Genomic DNA, 27,905 nt, shown 5'->3' on the forward strand with positions numbered 1-27,905 from the left:
CTGAACCTGTGCTGGACTAAGCGTCCCTTTCTGTATTTCCATATCGCACCGTACATCCTGGGTCACATCCCATGCCGCATTACATTCAGATTAAATGTTTGTGTTTGAGTTCCTCACAAAGCTCACCTCAAGAACTGAGCGACTGGAAATCCTCAGTGGAGATTTCTTGAGCCATTTACTCATTCTTCATTCCATCAACAACCATGAAGAGGGCGGCCACATGTGGCTGATATCTTAAAGGATGAGCGTATCACTCGTGAAATACCTGCGACTCCCCACTCGTTCCTCAGGAGCACAGTGTCCCAGAGAACTACAACTCCCATCAGGACCTTCGGGATCCCCGCCCCCGAAGGAGGAAACGCAGCTTAGGAACTACCATTCCCGTGATGCTCCGCTCCGGTCGCCTGCGCACAGCCTAGGGCCACGTTGCTTTTGCGGCGCCGGAGACCACGCACCTCAGCCATGGCTTCCGTGGACTCGCGGCGGATGGGGAATGGCGGCGGGGTCGGGGGCACCTTCCAGCCCTACCTAGACTCCTTGCGGCAGGAGCTGCAGGAAAGCGACCGGACGCTGCTGTCAGTCGTGGTGGCGCTTCTCGCCGTGCTGCTGACGCTGGGTAAAGAGGCGGCCGGTGGATATGGCGGGGGCAGGCGGGCGAGGGTCCGGGCTTGGACTGGGCTGGTACAGACCACGGCCGCGGCTGGAGAAGGCACCTGGGTGGCGTCTAGAGAGCGAGACTCACCCCGTATACCTCCCTGCCCTCCTGCCTGAAGGAGCGCTGCGTTAAAGGGGACACCCGCGACTCCTGCAGTGACGTGCTGGCCCTTGGGCCACGAGTTACTCTTCCTTTATCGGCCCCTGTTATCCCCCACTTCCACTGCTCTTACTAAGACGCACAGGGTCTTTACTCCAAGTTTGAGGGGCCTGTGTTCGCGAGCTGGGCGCTGGGGATCCGAAGCTAATAAGACAAGATTGGGCTTGAAGAGTCCACAGTTGGGGTAGGGAGTGCAGACATAGAAAAGTTGACAGTTGATAGTGGCTGGCACTTGGTGGGGTCCCCAGCAACAATAACGGTTTAAAGATGGTAATAACAATAAAAGTTAAGTTCCAGGTGAATGAGGTATTCTGTGGTAGACTTCTGTTAATTTCCCCACCCCAAGCGTACGTGCATACTATTGATAATCAGGGCATAATTTTGGTCGTTTTTCTCTATTCCACAGTGTTCTGGAAGTTCATCCGGAGCAGAAGGAGCAGTCAGAGAGCTGTTCTTCTGGTTGGCCTTTGTGACTCCGGGAAAACATTGCTCTTTGTCAGAGTAAATGCTTTGATTTACACCTCTCTTAAACTTGATAGGGAATTTTAGGGCATCCCATTATTCCTGTGAGGTCATGGTTTATTTTGGAAAAGAGGCTGATGCTGACAAATTGGGGAGTTAATTCTTGACTTATGTGGGAGGACAAAGAGACTCTTAAAAAACTCATAAACTGGAATATCTTGACCATTTCTGTTTTCTTGCACTTACCAGATGCTGACATTTAGCCCTTATCCCATTTATGGGTTTTATTAATTCCTTTCATGCTATGGCTAAGGCTGCCAGAACAGCCAAAAAAATAGCAGAAGTGATGTGTGTAATTTGTTGTGTAACAAACTCTTCTGAGAACTTGTCAAAGGGATTTTTTAAAAGGGTGATTCTTCTTTGACATAGTGGGCCACTTAGGCTTCTTTTCACTAATAGTTATTTTTAATCTATTTAGTATTTTTAACTTTGTTTTTTGCTACAGAGAGTAGCAGAGGTTTTCTCTTTATCCTTCTTTGTGAGAGTATAAATTATTTCCCTTCCACTAAAGAAATATAATCTCATTTTTGATAATTAAAAATGTTGATGGAAAATTGGTAAATTTGGCCAGTAACCATTTCAACTATTATTTGAAAATAATAGGTGTCCTACCCCCCCATTGGGGAGAGGGGAATGAAGTTTGCAATTAATTAGATTTTTCTACAAGTAAAGGAAAACAAATGGTTTTTTTTTTAAAGATTTTATTTTTTTCTTTTTCCTCCCCAAAGCCCCCCGGTACATAGTTGTATATTCTTCATTGTGGGTTCTTCTAGTTGTGGCATGTGGGATGCTGCCTCAGCGTGGCTTGATGAGCAGTGCCATGTCTGTGCCCAGGATTGGAACCAATGAAACACTGGGCCACCTGCAGTGGAGTTTGCGAACTTAACCACTCGGCCACGGGGCCAGCCCCGGAAGGCAAAAAAAAAAAAAAAAAAAAAAATTTAATCATCATGGTCCTTTTCAGCTATTGCAAGCAACATTCATTTATTTGACCTGACACCGAGGAGAGTTAGAACAGAATTACTCTTTAGGTTTGCTATTTATATGTTTACTCTGATCTCCCCCATGTCTTTTTTTTTTTTTTTTCACAGTTGTTAACAGGCCTTTACAGAGATACTCAGACTTCCATCACTGACAGCTCTGCTGTGTACAGAGTCAACAATACCAGGGTAAGATGTTCCTAGAATGTTGGGAGTCTGACAGTTTTGCTTTACTGTGGTGTGTCAGGAAAGGACATTTCTAGGATGAATTAGTGTGAGGGTGTAGGTACCATTTGTAGCTTATTTTTATGGATAAATATAGTCCACGTGACAAATTCTGCTCTCGACCATCTGAGCCGTGGATTTAATTGTGCCCTCGCCTGCTTTGTTGTACCTCATGCACACTGATGCTGCATCACATTTCATTAGCTTTTGTTTCTTTTTCTTCTTTTCAACTTTACTGCAAGTTCTCAAGGGTGAGCATTAAGCCTTTTTCTTTTCATTTATGTTTTAAATAGGTAATACATGTATATGGGACAAAAATTGAAAAGGTTAAAAAGGAGATTTAGTGAAAAGTAATTTTGCCTTTCCTGTCCCTACTACCGTCTTCTCTTTAAAGGTGGTAACTGTGACCGTTTTCCTGTATCTCCTTCCGGGTGATCTGTGCATATACAAACATATCTGAATATATCCTTTACTGTTTTTTCTTTTTTAACACTTTGTTCTTTCCCTCCTGCCCTTTTTTTTTTTTAGTTTAACAATATGACTGATATAGCCTGGGTTTGTTTTTTGTTTTTCTCCCTCGTTTGTACCCTTAGCACTACCTGGTTGATTTATGAGCTGCATCACGTTCCATTATGTGGCTGTACCATGCAATTAAGTTCTTATTTAATCAGAACCCTCATAACAGACATTTAGTTTTGTTTGTTCTTACAGTCTTTTGCTTTTACAAACAATGTTGTAATGGATATCTTAAAGAGTATACATGGGTCTATTTCACAAATACCAATAAAGAGTCACGAGAAGGACTTTTTTGTACCTATGTAGCTCCAGAATGTAGACAGTGAGTGTCGAGCTGATTATAGTGCTTAATAAGTATTTGGTGAGTGAGTGGAGGGAAGGCTGGGTGGCTGGTTGGAGGGTCATGAATAGATGGATGAATTAGAATGGTGATCTTAGAAACCGTTCCCCTTCTCCTTTGATTCTGCCTCCCACCCTCTCCGTTTTCTGATGCCTCCAGAATTAAATATTGTAAGCAAAGATAAAGGGACATCTTTTTAAATATCTTAGAGATTTTTTGCTTTTTTTCAATAATGGCCTTCTTTCTGCTCCAGTCCTTTTTAAACTTCCAAGATTCTGAAATTTCAGGTTTGGCAGATCTTTAAGTCTTGGGGCACTTGTACCAGATTTTTTAAGTGGGGTGTTCCAGGGTATGCTTTAGACCTGTACTTTCCAATAGAGTAGCCACTGGCCATGTGTGACTGTTGAGCATCTGAAATGTGACTAGTCAAACTGAGGGATGCTATAGGTGTAAATACACACCAGATCTTGAAGACTTGGAATGAAAAAAAGAATGTATAATATCATTAATAATTTCTTGATTTTTTAAATTATATGTTAAAAGGATATTTTAGATATATTGGATTAAATAACATTATCAAAATTAATTTTGTCTATTTCTTTTTACTTTTTTAATATGGCTATCAGAGCATTACATATGAAACCATGTTTCTATTGACTATGTAGAACTTTCCACCCTTGTTTTTTCACTCCCTCTCCCACTCCCCTTAGGTTTTGGATCTAGGGTCTCTCAAGCTAGTACTGTATCTTCTGAGTTGTTTGTAGTGTGTGGTGCAGTGCTGATTATGAAAGGTGGCAGTGGGTTCCAACCTGAGGTCCCTAGACTCTTACCAGTATTAAAAAAAAAAAAAGGCTAATACACATCGTATATTTACCCATAAAAGACTACACAGACTAAGTGACAGGTTAGAATGAATCCAGCTGTAATTATGTCAGATTTGTGCATGATGCTGACTCCCTCCTGCTGAACAGTGGTTAAGGCTGGCTGTGGATAAGGGAGAACATCTGAGGAATGATCCCTGGGTCTGATACATGTACCAGGGCTACATCCGAGAGTCTTTATTGAGCATAGCTACGTCTATGTGGAGTCTGATCTCAAGAATGAGTAGCTCCTAAGTGGGTACTTAATGAGTTTGCTCACTAGGGGCACAACCCATCCTTGTTCAAGGATTGTCATCTGGATCAAGAATTGACACAAAATATTGACAGGGTTGGAATAAATCAATAGTCTGTCTAGTAGACAAATAAAAATTAAATTAACAGTGGAAATGTAAAAGAATGTTTGGTTGTTATAAAGATTGGAGATCCCTATAATGGTAATATGCTATATGATAAAGTGTAGGTTCTTAAGTTATTTCGTTTGTGAATATTTATTACTGTTTTTCACATGTTTCTGCTTTTATTCGTTCTGGCATATTTCCTCAGCCTCAGATGGACCACACTTCTCTGACTCCTTCAGACAGGTTCCTTTAGAGCACTGATCAAAGTTGTAATTTTACATATATATGTAATTTTACATTGTGTTGATCTTTCTGATTATATTATAAGCCATGTTAGAGCAGGGAACATGTCTGTTTTGCTCATTGTTATATCCCCAGAGCCTCAACTGATGATTTATAAATAGAAGATACTCCATGAACATTTATTTGACTCATTAATTAATTGGACACTATTCTGGTACCTGAAATCTGATATGAAAAGTTGATGTTGTGAACGTGAGTGAGGACTGAAACATTAATACAATGTTGTTGCTGCCATCCATAGGGCGCTAGTCTGACCTTGATTGACCTCCCTGGCCATGAGAGCTTGAGACTTCAGTTCTTAGAGCGGTTTAAGGCTTCAGCCAGGTAAGTAGGGAGTGAAATGGGCTTGTCTGAAATCTGTACATCTAGACCACCTATATTGTTTGCTGTGGTGATATGCAGGAGGCAGCCTGGTGTCCTGGAGTGGAAAGAGCATGGACCCTGTGCTCAGCCATTTCTGTGTTGCAAGCCCACCTTCACTAGGATTTTATGAGGGTTATATGAGATACTGTTTAAAAGTCTTTCTCAGAGTGTTCAGAAAGTGTTAACCCTTATTGTCATTGTTAGTAAATTTTTCATTTATTCCAAGGACAAATGTAATAATGTGTAGAACTATTAAAATCTGAAAAAAAGTTTTAAAGCTAGGTGGAATTCCAGAAGTTATTAGAATGCAACATTATATATTTCTGTTCTTAAATTACCTAAAATCAATGCTTCAAAGGTACAGAACAATATTTTCATATTTCTTTTAATATTATCCTAGTGTTAGCTGATTCTTATTTCCTAAAATCCTTGTGCTGTAGTTTAAGATGCTTTATTCTTTAGTCTCTTACACTGATAAGAACTTGAGAGGAAAACCAATATACCACATTTCATTGATTTTAAGACACATGTTAATATCTGTGACATTGGAATGCTAGTTATGGTTGTGGTGCCATAGTTCAATTGGCAATATCTTCTCTTTCTTAGTTGTACCTGAAATCATAACGTGTCTTTTAATTGATGGAATCTTAGGTTTGATGGAATCAGGTGGTTGTTTCTTTCCTTAATTTTAAAGATGTCTTGACTTATATTTTGCTGTTGCTTCCTTGCCCACAAAGTGATGGTGACGAGCAGTCTGTCACAGATAAGGCTGTTGTGTGATTTAAAAAAAAAAAAAGACTTTATTTTTTAGAGTAGTTTCAGGTTCATAGCAAAATTGCACAGAAGGTACAGAGATTTCCCATATACTCTCTGCTCCCACACATGCATAGTCTCCCCATCATTGACATCCTCCACCAGCAGAGTGGTTCATTTGTTACACTTGATGAACTTCCATTGACACGTCATAATCACTCAGAGTCCATATTTTATATTAGGATTCACTCTTGGTGTAGTACATTCTACATATTTGAATAAATATATAATGACACGTAGTCTCCATTGTAGTATAGAGTAGTTTCACTGCCCTAAAAATCCTGTGCTCTGCCAGTTCACCTCTCTCTTCCCGAACCCCTGCCCACCAGTCATCTTTGTACTATCTCCATAGTTTTGCCTTTTCCAGAATGTCGTATAGTTGGAATCATACAGTATGTAGCCTTTTCAGATTGGCTTCTTTCACTTACTAATATGCATTCAAATTTCTTCCATATCTTTTCATTGCTTGATAGCTCATTTCTTTTTAGTGCTGAATAATATTCCATTGTCTGGTTGTGCCACAGTTTATCCACTCACCTGCTGAAGGACATCTTGGTAACTTCCAAGTTTTGGCAAGTTTTCCAAGTTTTTCTGAATAAAGCTGCTATAAACATCTATGTGCAGGTTTTTATGTAGACGTAAGATTTTTGGGTAAATATCAAGGAGCGCAATGGCGGAATCATGATAAGAGTATGTTTAGTTTTGTGAGAAATCACCAAACTCTTACAAAGTGGCCATAGCATTTTGTATTCCCACTGGCAGTGAATGAAAGTTCCTATTGTTCTGCATCCTTCACCAGCATTTAGTGTTGTCAGTGTTCTGTATTTTGGGCATTCTACTAGTTATATAGCAGTATCTAATTTTTAATTTGCATTGCAAATTAATGACATGATGTGGAGTATCTTTTCATATGCTTATTTACTATCAGTGTATCTTGTTTGGTGAGGTGTCTGTAAAGATCTTTGTCCCATTTTTAAATTGCGTTGTTTGTTTTCTTATTGTTGAGTTTTAAGAGTTCTTTATATATTTTGGATAACAGTTCTTTATCAGATATATCTTTTGCAAATATTTTATCCCAGTCTGTGGCTTGTCTCCTCATTCTCTTGATGATGACTGTTGTAGAACAGAAATTTTTAACTTTAATGAAGTCCAGTAAATCGATTCTTTTCATGGATTGTGCCTTTGCTCTTGTATCTAAAAAGTCATTGCCACACCCAAGATCATCTAGATTTTCTCCTTTGTTATCTCCAAGGAGTTTTATAGTTTTGTGGTTTACATTAGGTATGTGATCCATTTTGAGTTAATTTTTTGCAAGGTGTAAGGTCTGTATCTAGATTCATTTTTCTGCATGTGAATGTCTAGCTCTTTGAGCACCATTTGTTGACGAGACTATCTTTGCTCCCTTGTGTTGCCTTTGCCCCTTTGTCAAAGATCACTTGACTGTATTTATTGGGGTCTCCCTTTTGGACTCTATTCTGTTCTACTGATCTGTTCTTTCACCAATACCATGCTGTCTTGGTTACTATAGGTTCATAGTAATTTGGGTAGTGTCAGTCTTCCGACTTTATTCTTCTTGGTATTGTGTTGGCTATTCTGGGTCTTTTGCCTTTTCATATAAACTGTTGAATCACTTTGTCAATATCCACAAAATAAGTTGCTGAGATTTTGACTGGGATGGCATTGACTCTAAAGATCAAGTTGGAAAAAACTGACATCTTGACACTATTCAGTCTTCCTATCCATGAGTGTGAAATACCTCTCCATTTATTTAAGTCTACCTCAATTTTGTTGGTCAGAGTTTTGTAGTTTTCCTCAGGTAGATCTTGTACATATTTTGTTAGATTTATTCCAAAGTTTCATTTTTTAGGATGCTAATAGAAATGGTATTGTGTTTTTAATATCAAATTCCATTTGTTCATTCTTGATCTTTGGGAAAGCACTTGACTTTATACATTAACCTAGTATCCTGCAGCCATACTATAATGGCTTATTAGTTCCTGAATTTTTTGGCCAGTTCTTTCAGATTTTCTATGTAGATGCTAATTTCATGTGTGAACAAAGACATTTTTATTTCTTCCTTCCTAATCTATATACCTTTTATTTCCTCCTCTTGTCTTAATGCATTAGCTAGGAGTTCCAGTATGTTGCGAAAGCAATGGTGAGAGGGAACATCCTTGCTTTGTTCCTGGTCTTAGTGGGAAAGCTTTGAGTTTCTCACTGTTAAGCAGGATGTTAGCTATATGTTTTTTGTAGATAATCTTTATCAAGTTAAGGAAGTTCCTCTCTATTCCTAGTTTACTGAGAGTTTTTTATCATGATTGGGTGGTGGATTTTGTCAAATGCTTTTTTGCATCTAATGATATGATCATGTGATTTTTCTTTTTTAGTTTATTGATGTGATTGATTATATTAATTGATATTCTGATGTTGAGCCAGCCTTGCATACCTGGGATAAATCCCACTTGGTCGTTGTGATATTGTGATTTGTAATAAGAAATAGGTGTTTGGTCTTCATTTCGATTTCTGGCATAGAGCTCCTAAAACTCTTAGAATTTCCTGTGTGATGAGAGTGAATAAGGTGTGTTTTGTTGTGTTAATAAGATGACTTTTGGAAAACACTTAAGGATGGGGGCCACCTGCCAGGAGAACCAACCACGTGATTAGAGGGTTGGAACTTTTCAAGTCTTATCCCCCTGACCTCCAGGAAGGGGAGAGGGGCTGGAGGTTGAATCACTTGTTAGTGGCCAATGATAAAATCAATCATGCCTGATGCGGGGTCGGTGAGCCGAGGAGTTGAAAGAAAGATTTCTTAGACTCTCAAGATCTGGCAGTAGTGCTCTTTTATTTAGAGAACAGTGTGGAAGAGCATGGGGACAGGGCCCATGGGCAGGCAGAGCTTCTGCTGCTGCCGCTTCTGCTGTCCCCGCTGGCATGGGGACAGGACCCATGGGCAGGCAGAGCTGGTGCCTGGGGACAGGGCCCATGGGCAGTCAGAGCTCCTGCTGCTGCCCCAAGTTGAGGGTTAGAGCTAAATTTAAGGCATAGGTATGTGATTCATCTCTTTACAAGACAAAGGAAAGAACATGGAAAAAAAGTTAAAATGGTACCAGTGCAGGTGGGGTCTGGTCATTGGGTGATCCCATGACTTTTAGACAAGAATCAAATCAGATTGAGTAAAGGTTAGAAAGGTTAGAAGCCACCACCCTAAATCAGTTACATGAGATTGCCAGACAGCAACCAACTTAAGTTCTTGCCTTCCCCATTAAGAGTTTCTAGGGATAAGGTCATCTCTCTTCTTCTTCCTGGTACAGAGAGGGAGGCACCTTTTACAGATAGAGATTTACCTTACAAATGTAAATGTGTCCCAACAAGGGCAAGTTCCATTCCCCAGAGCCTCCTTCCCTGTCCCTGTTATCAAAAGCAATCAGCCCCAAACAGTCCTGATGCCAAAGAGACACATCCTGGGGTGGCCAATTTCAGGTCCCTACAAGGTCATCCCCCCTTCCTTCACAAACGCAAATGTCTCTCAAAAGGGCAAGCAAAATTCCAGTCGTTGGAGCCTGCTTCTCATCTGCAGTTTTAAAAGTAACCAGCCTAAAAATCCTCATCATAAACCGTTTTAAAATTAAGCAGCCTAAAGATCCTCATCAATGCCTATGAAATTAGCCTCCATAAAAACCCAAAGACAGTGTTCAAAGAGCTTACAGGTTGGGGAACCAGAACACTTGCACGTGCCACTGTGCAGGGCCCAAACTCCGTGGGGACTGAAACTCCTTTGTTCAGAACCTCGCCATGTGTATCTCTTTATCTGGCTTTTGATTCTTATCCTTTAATATCCTTTGTAATAAACTGGTAATTTAGTGAGTAAATGGGTTTATTGAGTTCTTTGAGCTCTAGCAAATTAATTGAATCCAAGGAGGGGTTCATGGGAACATCTGATTTATTGCCAGTCAGTCAGAAGTACAGGTAATAACCTGAACTTGCAACTGGTGTCTCTGAAGTCCGCTCTAGCAAATTAATGGAACCCAAGGAGGGAGTCCTGGGAACCTCCAATCTGTAGCTTGTCAGAAGCACAGGGAACAACATGGGCTTGTGATTGGCATTGAAGTGGAGGGCAGTCTTGTGGGACTGAGCCCTTAACCTGTGGAGTCTGATGCTGTCTCCAGGTAGATAGTGTTAAGATTGAGTTGAATTGTAGGACACCCAGCTGGTGTCAGGAGCATTGCTGGGTGGTGGGAGAAACCCCTGCTCCCCACACTGGAATTGGGTCCAGAACTCATTAGTTGTGGTATATTATTCTTTTCATACGTCGTTAGATTTGATTTGCCAATATTTTATGGAGGATTTTTGCATATCTCTTCATGAGATATTCACCTGTAGGTTTCTTGTCATGTTTTTGTCTGGTTTTGGTATTAGAGTAATGCTGTCCTCATAGAATGAGTTAGGAAATAGTCTCTCTGCTTCTATTTTCTGAAAGTGATTGTAGACAATTGGTATATTTTCTTCCTTAAGGGCTTTTTTTAAAATTGAATATATTTGACATAGAACATTGTGTAAACTTCCTTAAATGTTTGATAGAATTCACCAGTGAACTCATCTGTGCCTGGTGCTTTCTGTTTTGGAAGGATTTTAATTATTGATTCAGTTTCTTTAATGGATATAGGCCTCTTCAGGTTGTCTGTTTCTTGTGTGAGTTTAGGCAGATTGTGTCTTTCAAGGAATTGGACCATTTCACCTAGGTTATCAAATTTGTCGACATAGAGTTGTTCATAGTATTCCTTGATTATCCTTTTAATGTCCATGGGATCTGTAGTGATATCCCCTTCATTTCTGATGTTAGCAATTTGTGTCTTCTCTCTTTTTCTTAGTTAGCCTAGCTAGAAGTTTATCAGTTTTATTGATCTTTTCAAATAACCAGCTTTTGGTTTTGTTGATGTTCTCCATTGATTTCCTGTGTTCAATTTCATTTATTTCTATTCTTTTTTTTTCCACTTACTTTAGATTTAATTTGCTCTAATTTTTCTAGCTGCCTAAGGTGTAAGCTTAGATTGTTATTATTATTATTATTTTTTTTTTGAGGAAGATTAACCCTGAGATAACTGCTGCCAATCCTCCTTTCTTTTTTTGCCGAGGAAGACTGGCCCTGAGCCAACATCCATGCCCATCTTCCTCCACTCTACATGTGGGATGCCCACCACAGCATGGCCTGCCAGGTGGTGCAATGTCTGCACCCGGGATCTGAACCGGCAAACCCCAGGCTGCTTAAGCGGAACGTGCACACCCAACTGCTGTGCCACCGGGCTGGCCCCTGGAAGCTTAAATTATTGATTTTAGGTCTTCTGTTCTAATCTATACATTTAGCGCTATAAATTTCATAGGGTATAAAATCTACACTGTTGGGATTTTTCTCTCAACACTTTAAATATTTCACTTCACTCACTTGCATGGTTTCTGAGGAGAAGTTGGATGTAATTCTTAGATTGTTCCTCTATAAGTAAGGTATTTTTTTCCCTCTGGCTCCTTTTGAGATTTTTTCTTTGTCTTTGATTTTCTGCAGTTTGAAACTGAGATGCTTAGCTGTGGTTCTTTTGGCATTAATCCTACTTGGCATCCTCTGAGCTTCCTGTGGTTTCTGGATTTGTGGTTTGGTGTCTGACATTAATTTGGGGAAATTCTCAGTCATTGTTTCAAATATTTCTTCTCTTCCTTTCTCTCTTCTCCTTCTGGAATTCCCATTACATGTATGTTACACCTTTTGTGGTTCTCCCACAGTTCTTAGATATTCTGTTCTTTTTTTTCAGTCTTTATTCTCTTTGCTTTTTATGGAGGTTTCCACTGAGAATCGTCAAGCACAGAGATTCTTTCCTCAGTCGTGTCCAGTCTACTAATAATCCCATCCAAGGCATTCTTCATTTCTGTTATGGTGTTTTTGATCTGTAGCATTTCTTTTTGGTGCCTTCTTAGAATTTCCATTTGCAGTCTGTTCTTGCGTGTTGTCTCCCTTATCCATGAGAGCCCTTAGCCTTGTAATCATAATTGTTTTAAATTCCTAGTCTGATAATTCCAACATTGCTGCCATATCTCAGTCTAGTTCTGTTGCTTGTCCCTTCTCAAACTGTTTTTGCTTTTTAATATGTCTTCTGATTGTTTTTTGACAGCCAGACGTAATGTACTGGGTAAAAGGAGCTGCTGTAAATAGGCTTTTAGTAATTTGGTGGTGAAATGTGAGGGGAGGGGAAGCGGACTATGATTAGGTCTCAGTCTTTAGTGAGCCTGTATGTCTGGACTGTGAACCACACATGCTTCTCAGTTGATTCCCACCTACACTTTAGGTGGGATAAGATGGAGTTGGGGGTTATTTTTTTCCCACTTGGAATTCTAGAGCTGGCTGGAGTTGGATATAACCCTCCCCTGGGTCAATTAGGCTCTGATAAAACCCCAGCAAATTAGGCTCTGGTGTACCTTCTGAGGTAGCCCTTGTTAAGAACTGAAAGCTCTGGCATATTTCAAAATGATTCCTTTTCCCTTCCCCCTGCCAGAGCATGAGGGGATTTTTCTCCGCTATTTACAATAAAAACCTGGTCAAGCTCCTGGAGGCAAAGTGTACAAAAGTGTGGGGCTCCCAAGACTCGGTCCTCTGGAGTTTTTATAGCTCCGACTTGTTTACTCTGAGCCTCCAGCAGTTCATTACTTCCAATTCAGGTCTCCCCGTGTGTGTTCTCTCCAGGTGGGGGGGCAGCGATTTGCCCTGTAATAGCACTTCTCTGATGAAGCCAGTGCTGTTGATTTTTCAGTTTGGTCAGCTTTTTACTTGTTGTTAGAATGGAGTGGTGACTTCCAGTTTCTTTCATGTTGGACTGGAAACTGGAAGTTTTGTGATTTTTATTCCTCAATTGATACAAAGCCATAACTGTAAATTTTGTTATAATTGGGTTTTAATTTCTAAAATTTTTTTCTCTTTTTCTGTTTTCAGTTATAAATTTTTTACAATTTGTAGTATAATTACTCTTTGATCTACGTATTTTGGGTCACTAAAACATTCAGAATATGAAGATACAAATGAATTCAGATAAATCATAATCACGATACATGCAATTCACAAGACATTCAGTATATTGATCTGCACCTTCATTTTATTTATTTATTTATTTTTGGAGCTTGCTTCTTTTTTTTTTTTTGAGAAAGACTGGCCCTGAGCTAACATCTGTTGCCAGTCTTCCTTGTTTTTTCCTTTCTTTTTTTTCTCCCCAAAGCCGCAGTACATAGTTGTATATCCTAGCTGTAGGTCATTCTGGTTCTTCTATGTGGGATGCCTCCACACCATGGCTTGATGAGAGCAGTGTGTAGGTCCGAGGCCAGGATCTGAACCAGCAAACCCTGGGCTTCAGAGCACACAAACTTAACCACTTGGCCCTGGGGCTGGCCCCCATTGTTTGTGTTTTTGTTTTGTTTTTTGAGGAAGATTAGCCCTGAGCTAACTACTGCCAATCCTCTTTTTTCTGAGGAAGGCTGGCCCTGAGCTAACATCCGTGCCCATCTTCTTCTGCTTTATATGTGGGAGGCCTACCACAGCATGGCTTGCCAAGCGGTGCCATCTCCACACCTGGGATCTGAACCGGCGAACCCCGGGCCACCGAAGTGGAATGTGCAAACTTAACCTCTGCGCCACCAGGCTGGCCCTGGCTCCCATTGTTTTTAATCCTACCTTCTGAGTTAATCAAGTTTCCTTAATCTCATTTTTGCCCCTACTGGTTTGAAAGTATGCTATTTCTACTCTTTTCATTGTTACCCCCTACGACTTTTTTTTTTTTAACATTGATTATTTAACACAAGTTTAAAATCAATATCAGTTTTCTTTTCCTGGATCTTAAAACACTTTAACTTTGATCTTCCTCACATCTTCCTTTGGTTTTCTTTTTCTTTTCTCCTTTTTAAGCCCCAACAATTAGTATTATTTTCTCCATTCAGTGAGCACCTAGAATTACCAGGATGTTTACACATTTCTTTGCTCTCCATTGCTTCTTGCCTCTTACCCTTTCCTATTAGATTCAGTTTCCCTTGCTGAGTAAATCTTTTAGATGTGTTTCCAAAAATGGTGAACAAGAGATAAAGTTTCTCATCTTTTGTTCATTTAAAACTGTTTCTCATTGGCCGTCATTTTTGAATAACTATCGTAGCTGAGTGTAAAATCCTGGCTGGTGGTGATTTCCATCATCACTTTGAAGGCTTTACTCCTACTTCAGACATCTGTTGTTGTAGATGAGAATGCAGTGGGCAGTCTAATTGTTCTTTGTGTATAATCTGTCTTCTTTCCTCTCTGTTCAGGGGTAGATTTTCTTCTGTTCAGGGGTGGTTTAGTTTTATCATGCTTGGAATTCAATTGTACTATTTCACTTGAAAGATTCACATCTTCAGTTCTGGAAAATTCTCAGTGTTATCTTTTTAGGTAGTTCGATTTCCAAATTCTCAGTTCTTACCTTCTGGAACTCTTATTGACATCATTGAACTTTATCATTTCTGTTGTTCTTGTTCCTTCTCTATCATATCTTCCAAGTCTTTTTACTTGGCATATGGTGTGATATTCTCATATTTGTTTTGTAGTTTACTATATCCTTTTCAGCTGTATTCTCTGCTTAACTTTTCCATTGAGTTATTATTAATTTAATTTATTCTTTACTTCTGAAAACCTATCTTTTCAAATCATGTTTCTTTTATACTATCTTATTCTTTTATTATGGTTTCTAGTATTAAATAATTTTAAGTATTTTACTGATTGCTTTATTATTTTTAGTTTTGGGATGCCAATTAATCTTTGTGGTTATTCTCTCTCATAATTGTTTGTTTTCTGTGTTTTGTAATTTTTGATCTAGAACCCCTGTTCAAGAGGGTTGGATTTTGTTGTTGATGTTTTTGTGGTTGCTAATTTTTATTGCTTTAGGATAAGAAAGACTCTCTCCAAAAGGGGTTCATCTTTCCTTCTGTTGGGGGCCATAGGGGTTCATTGAGTCTGACCCAATTTGTATATAAATCTTCCTGCTTGGAGATCTTGCACCATGAGAGTGTAAATTCCTACCCCATATCTATGTGTAGCACAGGAGGCTTGGTGTTTCGATTCCTCTTGGATTATTTTCCCACACCGCCCTCCATCAGACTGCTTTTAAGTTCTAGGCTTTGTGCAGGGTGTTCAGCTCCAGCTCTCCAGTTGCATGTTGGCCATTGCATGTCTCCATCTCCACCTGGGCGTTCAGACCCTCGTGAGGCCCTGAGGCCTGTTATCTGCTGTTTTCCTGGACTGCTTTGCTTTAGCTTTGATACCTCTTTATTTCTGGCACACGAGGATTCTCACTGTTGGCTGCCTTAGGTTGGGCCCTACCTGGTCACGTTGCTTCTAGTTTGATTACCCTCTTAGATTTATTTGTCTTCTATTTAGGCGCCAGTATTCTTTGTAAGACAGAAAAGCACGAGCTACAAAGGTCAGTGTATCACGCCCATTTGCCACCTGACCTGATTTCCCCCCGTTTCTCCACCTCCCTGTGTACCGGCTTACCTCGAGTTCTCCAGGGTGTGGTGTTCCACTCCTTTGTGCCCCGCACATCCTCTTTCCAGACAGTCTGCCCCCTAGTTTTTTGTCTGGCTAAAATTCAGCTCAACTATGACATCTTCTTTTAAGTCTTCTCTCCTGTTCTCATGTAAATGATCTTCCTCTTTGTTCCTGTTGCAGCCGTAGAATAATTGACGTAGCATTTTATCACACAGTTGTGTGTATGCTGACTTCCTGGACTTTGAGGGCAGGCCTTATTCCCTATTATCTGTTTAGATACATTCATTGATACTGAGTAGCACTCAGTAGTCCTTTGCTTAGTGAGTAGTTGTGTTGTGTGACTATATGTGCACACACCTGTGTGTGAGTCTGTTGTGTGTTATTCAGTAGGATTGAATTGGACAAAATGGAGGATAGAGTTTTTCAGGATAATGCTGCACTGTTTTGTGTTCACGTGTCGGTTTTTCTTTCTCCGCCTCCAGGGCTGTCGTGTTTGTTGTGGATAGTGCAGCCTTCCAGCGAGAGGTCAAAGATGTGGCCGAGTTCCTGTATCAAGTCCTCATTGACAGTATGGGTCTGAAGAACACACCGTCATTCTTAATCGCCTGCAATAAGCAAGGTGCCATCATGTATTTTGGCAATAATAATGGAGATTTTTTTTCTGGGATTGCTACTAAGAATTAATACAATTATCTGCAATTGTTATTATTGAGGATGAGAGATGATTGCTAATAACCTGTAAGTTAAAGGATTTTAAATTTTAAAATTTATTTATACTCCTGCATTTTCATTCGTCTTTTTACCAGGCTGTTCTGAGGGATAACGAAGGAGTGACTATTATCAGATTGTTTGATTTTGTTTAAATTATAAGTCATTTTACTTTACCAGGTTAAGTTCATCAGGTTGACCATAGTCGTCTCAGTTACACAGTTGTGGAGGGGCAGGGTGGAGCGTCTCCTTTCAAACGCATTTACCATTCAGCACATTTCCTCAAGGGGAGTTTGCAGAAGTTGGTTTTCTTTCACCTGATGGCCATTAAAAACTTTTTAGTCACACCCAATAAAAGTAGGTCTCAGTTTCATTACCTAAAATAAGTTGGACTAGTTGATCTCTACTGGCCTCTTGCAGATCTAAAATTCTGACTCTGTGAAAAACCCAGCACATTTCTCAGAAGTGATCAGGTATTAACCCTAACACCGCCTAGTCAGGAATGTGGTCTTAGGGGCATTATCTGACCTTCTCTTTGTTTCCTCGCTTCGGTATAAGGAGAGGGGTAATACTAATTTGGTTTCTACTGTGTGCCAAACCAGCACTTGTTTCTTACCCATATGTACTTGATGCTTTAACATAGCATCTTAATATCAGCTGGAAAAGGGCTTAGTTAACTTTTATATGACAGGTAAGGTATTAGCTGTTGGAGGGAAGGCTCTTGTTACAATCACAAAGCTTGTGGTTTTCTTTTTGTTACGCTGGCTTGACTTAAATATATATATTTATTAAAAAGGTCTGTAAGGTGTGAAAAACTTTCATGAAAGAGCTGGTCAATTTTAGGGTCACCAGCTTAATATATTTGTAAGTATTATGTTAGGAAAACCCATACATGCAAATATAAAGCTTACTTTGATAATGAAGCTACTAGTAATAAAAAGCTCTTTTTAAAAAAATAAAAAGGGAAAAGAAACTTACTGGTTTAAATAGGAATTTTCCATATGTGCAAGAAGTCTTGGGAAAAGACCCTTTCTGGTTTAAACCACTGCAGTGTCTTTATTTCTTTACAGACATTACAATGGCAAAATCGGCAAAGTTAATTCAGCAGCAGCTTGAGAAAGAGCTGTAAGTATGATTAAGTCCTATTGGTTAATTGTATATCTTAATACTTAGGAAATATGAGTATACTGCTGAAGGTCTTTGGTTGTTTATGGTTATCACAATCAGTCTGAAGATTAGTGTGAAATATACTTATTTAGTAATTGGCAAAAGAATTAATGGAACTATAAAAAGCATGAATGGGATGTTTATAGATATTTTAAATTTTCATAGAAAAAAGATCTCAGGTTTATTGAGACCATAAACTCAATTTATTTTACTACTGTTTTTAGCTCATCTATATAGTAGATATCAAAGATTTTAAAACTAAAAAATTTGAAAGCCATGGAAACTTTTGTTGACAGAATAAGAAAGGAACACTTTAGGAGAATATAAAAATCTATGATACTATTGTATAGCTTATTTTATTGTTTTAAGGCTACATGGCAATGTTATTTAGCTTGTTTTAGTGTTTAAAAACTTGTAAATTGAGCTATAAACTTTTGAATTTTAAGGAATCTAGCATGTCTTTGTGTTCTGCCAGTTTATAAGAGTTAGCTAACAGCTTGCTTACACAGGAGTTACCATCAACATTATAATAAAGCACATTATGTTTTCTTATTGCTGTTGTGTATAGACTTTTTTTAAATTAAAGGATTTGATGAGGAAAAATTGTATAAATTCAGCTTTTAGCACATTTTTTCCCCAGTATGCTTTACTTACTGCTTTATTCATTTAACAGGCACCTCTTACTCATCTAGAATCTACCAAGCCCTGTAGTCAGGATGTGGCAGAAATGTGCTGTCGCTCTGTACTCAGGAGCTTGGAGTCTAGCAGAGGATGGTTTGCTTCAGGGGTTGGGAAATTCCTGCTTAGAGACTGTGAGCAAAGAGCAGGTTTACATTTTTAAAGGGCAGGTTAATGGGCCGGCCGGTGGCAGTGGTGGTGGTGTAGCAGTTAAGTTCACGGGCTCTGCTTTGGTGGCCTGGGGTTCGCCGGCCCAGATCCTGGGTGTGGACCTACGCACTGATTATCAAGCCATGCTGTGGCAGGCATCCCACATATAAAGTAGAGGAAGATGGGCACGGATGTTAGCTCAGGGCCAGGCTTCCTCAGCAAAAAGAGGAGGATTGGTGGTGGATGTTAGCTCAGGGCTAATCTTCCTCAAAAAAAATAAAAAACAAAGGACAGGTAAAACAAAAAGAGAAGAAGAAGTAGAAAAATATGTGACGAAGACTAAATGTCACCCGTAAGTCCAAAATATTTAATTTATGGCTCTTTACAGAAAAATTTTACCAGCCCTGGTCTGTCATTTTCTGTGGTTTCTTTTTTCTTTTAATTGGGAATGATATTTAATTCCATATGCTTTAAACTTTTTAATGTATGAATAGAAGAGTCAAGTTAGCCCTTCAGTCATATTTATCAGACTTCATGTCTTCAAATTGAATATCAAAAGAAATTTTTATACCTTTTATTGAGGTATAATCGATATGTAAAAGCAGCATATATTTAATATATGCAACTTGATGCATTTGGTATACATCTGTGAAACCATCACCACCACCAAGGCCATAAAAATATACATTACTTCCCAAAGATTCCTTCTGCCCCTTTTATTATTTTGTGTGTTTTTCATGAGAACACTCAACATAAGATCTACTCTATTAGCAAATTTTAAGTATACAATGCAGTATTGTTAACTATAGATACTATGCCATATAGTAGATCTCTAGTACTTACTTATTTGCATAACTGAAATTTTAAATCCTTTGACCATCATCTCCCCCATTTCCCCCTCTCCCCCACCCCTAGGAACCACCATTCTACTCTTTGCTTCTGTCTGTTTTAGATTCCACATATGAGTATGATCATATAGTATTGTCTCACTGTGTCTGTTATTTCACTTTGTGTAATGTCCTCTAGGTCCATCCATGTTGTTGAAATGGTGGGATTTCCTTCTTTTTCAGGGCTGAATCTTATTCCATTATGTATATGTTCTACATTTTTTTATCCATTCATTCTTTGGTGGGCATTTAGGTTGCTTCCATATATTGGCTATTGTGAATAATGCTGCAGTGAACATGGGGGTGCAGGTACCTCCTTGAGATCCTGATCTCAGTTCCTTTGGATAAATACCCAGAAGTAGAATTCCTAGATCATATGGTGGTAGTTTTATTTATAATTTTTTGAGGAATCTCCATGCCGTTTTCATAATGGCTGTACCAGTTTATATTCCCCGCAACAGTGTACCAGGGTTCCCTTTTCTCCACATCGCCAATACTTATCTTTTTTAAAAATTTTACTATTAGTCATTCTATCAGGAACGAGGTGCTAGCTCACTGTGATTTCGATTTGCATCTCCCTGGTTAGTAGTGATGTCAAGCGCCTTTTCATGTACTTCTTGGCTATTTATATGTCCTCTTTGGAGAAATGTTTATTCAGGTCCTTTGCCTGTTTTTCATTTGGGTTATTTGTTTTTTTGTTATTGAGTTGTCTGAGTTCCTTACATATTTTGGATATTAACCTTTATCAGAGATGTGGTTTGCACATATTTTCTCCGATTCCATAAGTTATCTTTTAATTTTGTTGGTTGTTTTCTTTGCTGGGCAGAAACTTTTTCATTTGATGCAATCATACTTCTTTATGCTTGCTTCTGTTGCATGTGCTTTTGGTGTCATATCCAAAAACTCATTGCCACAACCAATGTCAGTGAGCTTTTCTCCTATGTTTTCTTGTCAGATTTTTTATGGTTTTCAGGTCTTACATTTAAGTCTTTAATCCATTTTGAGTTGATTTTTGTGTATAGTGTAAGATAAGGATCCAGTTTCATTCTTTTGCATGTGAATATCCAGTTTTCCCAGCACCATTTATTGAAGAGATTTTCCTTTCCCCATTTTATATTCTTGTTATCCTTGTTGAAGATTGTTGACTGTATATGTGAGGCTTTATTTCTGGGCCTCTATTCTGTTCCATTGGTCTCTGTGTCTGTTTTTATGTCAGTACCATACTGTTTTGATTACTATAGCTTTGTAGTATAATTTAAAATCTGGACGTGTGATGCCTCCAGCTTTGTTGTTTTTACTCAAGATTATTTTGGCTATTATGGGTCTTTTGTGGTCCCATATGAATTTTAGGATTATTTTTTTCTATTTCTGTGAAAAATGCCATTAGAATATTGATAGAGATTGCATTGAATCTAGAGATGGCTTTGGATAGTATGGACATTTTAACAATATTAATTATTCCAATCCATGAACAAGCAATATCTTTCCATTTGTTTTTGTCTTCAATTTCTTTCTTCAATGTCTTATAGTTTTCAATGTACAGATCTTTCACCTACTTCCTTAAATTTATGCCTTAGTATTTTATTGTTTTTGATGCTGTTGTACATGGGATTGTTTTCTTAACTTCTCTTTCCAATAGTTTGTTATTAGTGTATAGAAACATAACTGATTTTTGTATGTTGATTTTGTATTCTGCTACTTATTGTTTATTCTGTTTTTTGGTGGAATCTTTAGGGTTTTCTATATATAAGATCAAGTCATCTGAAAACAGATAATGTTACTTCTTTCTTTACAATTTTGATGCCTTTTCTTTCTTTTCTTGCCTAATTGCTCTGTTTAGGACTTCTAGTATTGTGTGGAATAGAAGTGGTGAGAGTGGGCATTCTTGTCTTGTTCCAGATCTTAGAGGGAAAGCTTCCAGCTTTTCACTGTTGAGTATGATATTATCTATGGACTTGTCATATATGGCCCTTATTAATTTTAGGTACATTTCTTCTATAACTATTTTGCTGAGTTTTTATCATGAAAAGATGTTAAATTTTGTCAAATGTTTTTTCTGATCATATGATTTTTATCCTTCATTCTGTTAATCTGGTGTATCCCATTTGTTAATTGTGTATGTTGAACCATCTTTGCTTCTTGGGCAAATCCCACTTGATCATGGGATATGATCCTTTTAATGTTCTGTTGAATTTGATTTTCTAGTATTTTGTTGAGGATTTTTTCATCTGTGTTCATCAGGGATATTGGCCTGTAATATATTCTTTTCTTGTAGTGTCTTTGTCTGGCTTTGATATCATGGTAGTGCTCACCTTGTAAAATGAGTTTCTAAGTGTTACCTCACCTTTAAGTGTTAGAAAGAGTTTGAGAAGAATTGGTGTTAGTTCTTCTTTAAATCTTTGGTAGAATTCACAAGTGAAACCATCTGGTCCTGAGCTTTTCTTTGTTAGGAGGTTTTTGATTACTGGTTCAATATGCTTACTCGTTATTGGTCTGTTCAGATTTTCTGTTTCTTCATGATTTGATTTTGGTATCTTGTGTGTTTCTAGGAATTTCTCCATTTCTTCTGGGTTATCCAATTTGTTATAGTAGTCTCTTATGATCCTTTGTATTTCTGTGGTATCAGTAATGTCTCCTCTTTAATTTCTGATTTTATTTATTTTAGTCTTCTTTTTCTTTGTTATTCTAGCTAAAGTTTTGTCAATTTTATCTTTCAAAAACCAACTCTTAGTTTCATTGATATTTTCTGTTGTTTTTCTAGTTTGTATTTTATTTCTGTTTTTGTGTTTATTTTTTCCTTTCTTCTGCTAACTTTGGGCTTTGTTTTTCTTGTAGTTCCTTGAGGTGTCAAGTTAGGTGGTTTTTTTTTTTTTTTTTTTTGAGGAAGATTAGCCCTGAGCTAACTACTGCCAGTCCTCCTCTTTTTGTGCTGAGGAAGCCTGGCCTTGAGCTAACATCCATGCCCATCTTCCTCTACTTATATGCGGGACACCTACCACAGTATGGCGTGCCAAGCGGTGCCATGTCCACACCCGGGATCTGAACTAGCAAACCCCGGGCCACTGAGAAGCGGAATGTGAGAACTTAACCGTGCCACTTGGCCGGCCCTCAAGTTAGGTTGTTTATCTGAGATCTTTCTTTTTTCTTGGTGTAGATGTTTATCGCTATAAAGTTCCCTCTTAGAAGTGCCTTTGCTGCATCCTATAAGTTTTGGTATGTTGGGTTTCCATTTTCATTTGTGTCAAGATACTTTTTTATTTGGCTTTTGATTCTTCCTTCTTTTATTGATTTTTAGTTTCATACCATCTAATGGTTGGAAGATACTTGATAGGATTTCAGTCTTCTTAAATTTGTTAAGACTTGTTCTGTGGCTTAACATATGCTGTATCCTGGAGAATGTTCTGTGTACACTTGAATGTATTATACAATTGTTGGGTGGAATGTTCTGTATATGTCTTTTAGGTATATTTGGTCTTTAGTATTGTTCAAATACGCTGTTTCCTTTTTGATTTTCTATCTGGATGATCTATCTTTTGTTGAAAGAGGAGTATTGAAGTCCCCTACTATTATTGTATTGCTGTCTATTTCTCCCTTTAGTTCTGTTAATATTTGCTTTACACATTTAGGTGCTCTGGGGTTGGATGCATATATGTTTTTAATTATTATATCCTCTTGGTGAATTGACATCTTTATTATTATATAATGACTTTCTTTGTCTCTTGTGACAATTTTTGAAGTAAAGTCTGTTTCGTTGATATAAATATGGCCAGTCCTGTTCTCTTTTGATTATTGTTTGCATGGAATATCTTTCTCTATCCCTTCACGTTGAACCCTTGTGTGTCCTTAAATCTAAAGTGCATCTCTTGGAGACAACATATAGTTTGATCTTGTTTTTTTATCTATTCATCCACTTCACGTCTTGTTTGGAGATTTTAAACCACTTACATTTAAAGTAACTATTGATAGGTAAGGACTTCTGTGCTATTTTGTTGATTGTTTTCTGACTGTTCTATAGTTCCTTTATTCCTCTCTTCCTTTGTAATTTGATGGTTTTTGTGATGTTATGTTTTGCTTTCTTCCTCTTTATTTTGTGTACCAACTACAGGTTTTTTCTTTGTGATTACCATAAGGCTTATATAAAACATCTTATAGTACTGACAGTCTCTTTTAAGCTGATAACTTCAACTGCATACAAAAATTCTACACTTTAGTCTCCTTCCTCCACAGTTTATGTTGTTGATGTCTCAATTTACATCTTATTATATTGTGCACCCATTAGTTTATATTAGTTTACCTTATATATTAGTTTATATTGTATATCCATGGTAGCCATAGTTATTTTTAATATTTTTGGTTTTTATAGTAGAGTTAAAAGTGATTATGTGTGAGCATTACAGTATTAGAGTATTCTGAATTTGAGTATATTCTTAAGTGTTACAGTGAGTTGTATACTTTCCTGTTGTTAATTACTGTCCTTTCATTTCACCTTGAAAAACTCCCTTTAGCATTTCATGTAAGGAGGGTCTAGTGGTGCTGAACTCCCTCAGCTTTTATGTGTCTGGGAAAAGTTTTTCTCTCTCCTTCATGTCTGAAGGACAGCTTTGCTGGGTATAGTATATTCTTGGTTGGCAGTTTTTCCCCCCCATCATCCCACTCTCTACTGGTCTGCAAAGTTTCTGCTAAGAAATCTTTTAGTCTTATGGGGTTTCCCTTGTTTGTGACAATTGGCTTTTCTTTGTTGCTTTTAAAATTCTCTGTCTTTGACTTCTGTCAGTTTGATTATAATGTGTGTTGGTGAAGCTCTCTTTTTGTTTAATCTGTTTGGGGTTCTTAGGGCTTAAAGGATCTTGATGTTCATTTTCCTCTCCAGATTTGGGGTTTTTCTGTTATTGTTTTTTTAAATAGGCTTTCAGCTTCCTTGTCTTTCTGTGCTCCTTCTGGGAGTTCCATAATGCATATATTGGTCCTTTAATGATGTCCCATAAGTTACACAGACTTTCTGTATTCTTTTTCTTTTTTCTTTTTGTTCTTCTCACTGGGTAATTTCAAATTACCTGTCTTCAAGCTCTCTGATTCTTTCTTCTGCTTGATCCAGCTCTGTTATTGAAGCTGTCTGAATTTTTCACATCAGTCATTTTGTTCATTAGCTCTAAAATTTCTCTTTGGTTCTTTTTTATGGTTTCTATTTGTTGAACTTCTCATTTTGTTCATATATTGCTTCCTGATTTTGTTGTCTATCTGTGTTCTTTTGCATCTCACTGAACTTTCAGGCGATTATTTTGAATTCTTTGTCAGGCAGTTTGTAGATCTCCATTTCTCTAAGGTTGGTTACTGGTGCTTTATTTTGTTCTCTTGGTGGTGTCATGTTTCCCTGATTATTCATGATCCTTGTGTCCTTGCATTGGTGTCTGCGCATTTGAAAAAATAAGCACCTCTTCTAGGCCTTACAGACTAGCTTTGTTGAAGAAAGCACTTCTGTAGTCAGTCCGGCCAGAGATTCTGGGCAGGCTTGCTGCTGGAGTCCTTGGGCAGGCTGGCCTGGCTCCTGGGTCTGTGGGAGGGTGGGCCTACTGCCTGGGTCCATGCAAGCTGGCCTGGCACCAGGGTCCACTGGGGTGGGCCTGGAGCCTGAATCTGTCATGTGTGGCCAGGTGCCTGGGTCTTTTGGGGCAGGCCTGGTGTTGAGGTCCACTGGGGAGTGCAGGGGTGCTGGGTTCCGTGGCACAGTGTCTACTCACTTCACTCTCTTTCCCCCACTAGGAGCATATCTCTCTCCATGCTGCACTGTGCAAGCTTGTGGGAGAAGTAATGTGGGTAATGTGAAACTGTCCTTCCTACCCTCTACAGCTTGTCTTTTCTTATTTCTGTGCTACACCCAGGTGCTGTAGTCTCTGACCTGGATTCCTTAGCTCTCATGAAGGTATTTTCCTGCATGGCTGGTAATTCAGATTGATTTTTCTGTGAGAGGACTTGTGCTGGAAACTCCTGTTCGGCCATCTTGCTGGTGTCCCTCTGTCAGTGGTTTCTATCCATTCTGGAGATGCCTGTTTGTCATCTTGTCCCATACTTTTGATGCTCACTCTCCAGAGACTGTGAATTGCTTGTCATTAGGCTAAGGGAATTGGAAAAATTATATGATTTGGTTTTTCTAAAAATTCTGTTGTAATTGTTGGGAATTATCTTTGGGAAAAACGATCATAATGTTAGTTATATATCCCCCCCCTTTTTTTTTAACAGTATAGTCCAACAGTATAGCTCTTTAGAGACTCTAAAGAGTTCTAGAAAAATAGTACAGAAGGAAATGCTGTATTATAAGGCAGGGAAGTGAAATGTTAAAAAGTTTTAAAAGTTAATGTCAGTTCAATTAGGAGTCTAATTTTAGTTTAATGCCGTGTTTGTGAGAATTAGGCCCTATCAGCTTTGAAGCATTTCAGAGTCTTCTAAATAACAAAGTTTACTATATTTACATGGCCTTATGGCAAGAGCTGAGTACATGTAATGTTTGGCTTTTTTAAAGTTTTTTTTTTCCTAAAATATCTTACCTATAAAGGAATATGTATGACACATATATTGAGCTTAAGCAATACTAAAATGAATACCCATGGACCCACCACCTTGCTTAGAAGGCCCTATATGCTCCTCCCCAAAAGATTTGCCCTCTTTCCCTCAAGAGGTAATTAATATCTTGAATTTTGTATTATTTGTTTTTTAAAATACTTTTTCCATATATGTGTGTCTTTCTAAACAAGGTATTGTTTAGTTTTTCCTGTGGATTCTTCACTAGTTTTGATGCAATCTTACAGCACCAAGAAATGCTTTATTTTGTAAGAAAGAGATTGGCAGCATATATTCCTCTGCTGCTTGTTAGCAGAAAGGATGGGAGAAGTAGACAAATGAGCATTGCTTATGCACTCTTTATTAGGGCCAGCAGGTGGCAGTAAGACAACTTAAATTGGGAAGGTTTTGGTGGTTAAGGAGGTTAGAGAATAATAATTGTGCCCAAACTGGATATGAGAATCTGGAGTTTGTGGATTTCTAAGCTCTATATCCACATAGACCTAAGATAAATATAAATACCCTATCTACCGACCCTCAACTTTCAGAAACTTAATTTTTATAACCTTTAGCATGTATTTAAAAATGGCATCATGCAGGAGATCCTAGTGGAAGGGGAGCCCCGGCCCAGGGCTGAAAGAAGGTTGGTGTGACCTGGGTCCATTACTGACTTGCTGTCATCTGGCCATGTCAGGTTGGATGCCTGTCTCCCGTCTGTCCAAGAGGATAATCTATAAATGCAAAGGATTATTCAACAATCTTAATAGCATAATTGACAGTTTTATGGTTAAGTATTTAAATGAGTGCTGAAATATTTAAGAACTAATATGATTTCTTAAAGACCTTTAATTGCTATGAAAATTAAGCTCTTTTTGCTTCTTATTTTCCTTTTGCCTCACAGCAACACTTTACGAGTCACCCGTTCTGCTGCCCCCAGCACACTGGACAGTTCCAGCACTGCCCCTGCTCAGCTGGGAAAGAAAGGCAAAGAATTTGAATTCTCACAGTTGCCCCTCAAAGTGGAGTTCCTGGAGTGCAGTGCCAAGGGTGGAAGAGGAGACGCTGGCTCTGCTGACATCCAGGACTTGGAGAAGTGGCTGGCTAAAATCGCCTGAGCAGCTGGTCCAAGCACAAGACAGGGATGTGTGTGTGTCTGACTGCCAGTTTTGGAAAAGGGTATGGTCGCCTGCAGTTGATAAAGAAGGGGTATAAAACATTGTTAGAAATATTTCCTTGTTCTGGAACAAACTGTTGTTGAAACCAGCTTGGAATTTTTTTAAGTTCTGTTCTCCCTTATTGCTTTCACACTGGTCACTTTTATTTGACTTGTGTCTTCCCTTTGTTAAAGTGTATGTAACATCCCTTTAGTGTATGCTTGACATAGGGTCAAGGTCTTTGTGCCATAACAAGTGGACTCCACTTAGGATATTATCATGAGAATATGGTTATCATCTGAAAAGTTTTCTTATCCTCTGTTTCTGTGCTTTGGTCCCTTTTTCCTGGAAACAAACCTGCCTGTGTATGGAATCGGTTGGTTTCCAGTTGCCCCTGGCATTCTTGCGCAGTATGTCATCTGGTCCTTTGTGCCTTCTCAGATTTGTAGGTACAGTTACAGTACGGTCTCCCGACATGTGAAGAAAGGTAGGAGACAGCGAGGCTGTGTTGACAGTGGGTCTGTTCTTCATCAGCTCAATGACTTGTCCACACTCCAGCCTCATAGCACTTAGGTTTCAAAAACATGTCATGAGCTCTTGGAGTCATTCCCAGATGATAGAACTGTAAGTGCTAAATCCCCAGATGCCAAGTCTAGTGTGTTCTAGCAGTCTCCCCTAACTGGGGGCAGATGGGGATTTAGAAGCTCTTCCGTGTTTCTGGAGGGCTGGGGGCTCCTGAGCTATCTTCATGTGCTGTTTGATCTGCCCCTACATTGTACTCTTAGCTAGAATGCTGTGGAACAAATACAAATTGAAAAAAGTTCTCTGTAGATCTTTGAAGTGCTTATTCACTGATGGCTAAAAAAAAGTCTGCCTTTTCAAAGTGGTATGCTTTGCTGTCTTCGTAAACATGGCTTTTATAAATTATTACTACATTTCTTGGTAAATAAAACAACCTGTCTGGCTCCAA

General features: G+C 38.6%; 1 protein-coding gene across 1 annotated transcript; it reads left to right on the top strand.

Moving 5' to 3' along the window:
- Nucleotides 1–362: 362 nt before the first annotated feature.
- On the top strand, nt 363–27,905 carry SRPRB (SRP receptor subunit beta). Its single transcript, XM_003363161.5, has 7 exons — nt 363–616; nt 1,221–1,315; nt 2,428–2,505; nt 5,161–5,243; nt 16,119–16,255; nt 17,415–17,469; nt 26,683–27,905. The coding sequence occupies exons 1-7, from the start codon at nt 463–465 to the stop codon at nt 26,894–26,896; spliced, it is 816 nt and encodes a 271-aa protein (XP_003363209.1). The 5' UTR covers nt 363–462; the 3' UTR covers nt 26,897–27,905.

Source organism: Equus caballus, chromosome 16 (genome assembly GCF_041296265.1).
Source record: "Equus caballus isolate H_3958 breed thoroughbred chromosome 16, TB-T2T, whole genome shotgun sequence".
In the NCBI taxonomy this organism is placed as follows: Eukaryota; Metazoa; Chordata; class Mammalia; order Perissodactyla; family Equidae; genus Equus; species Equus caballus.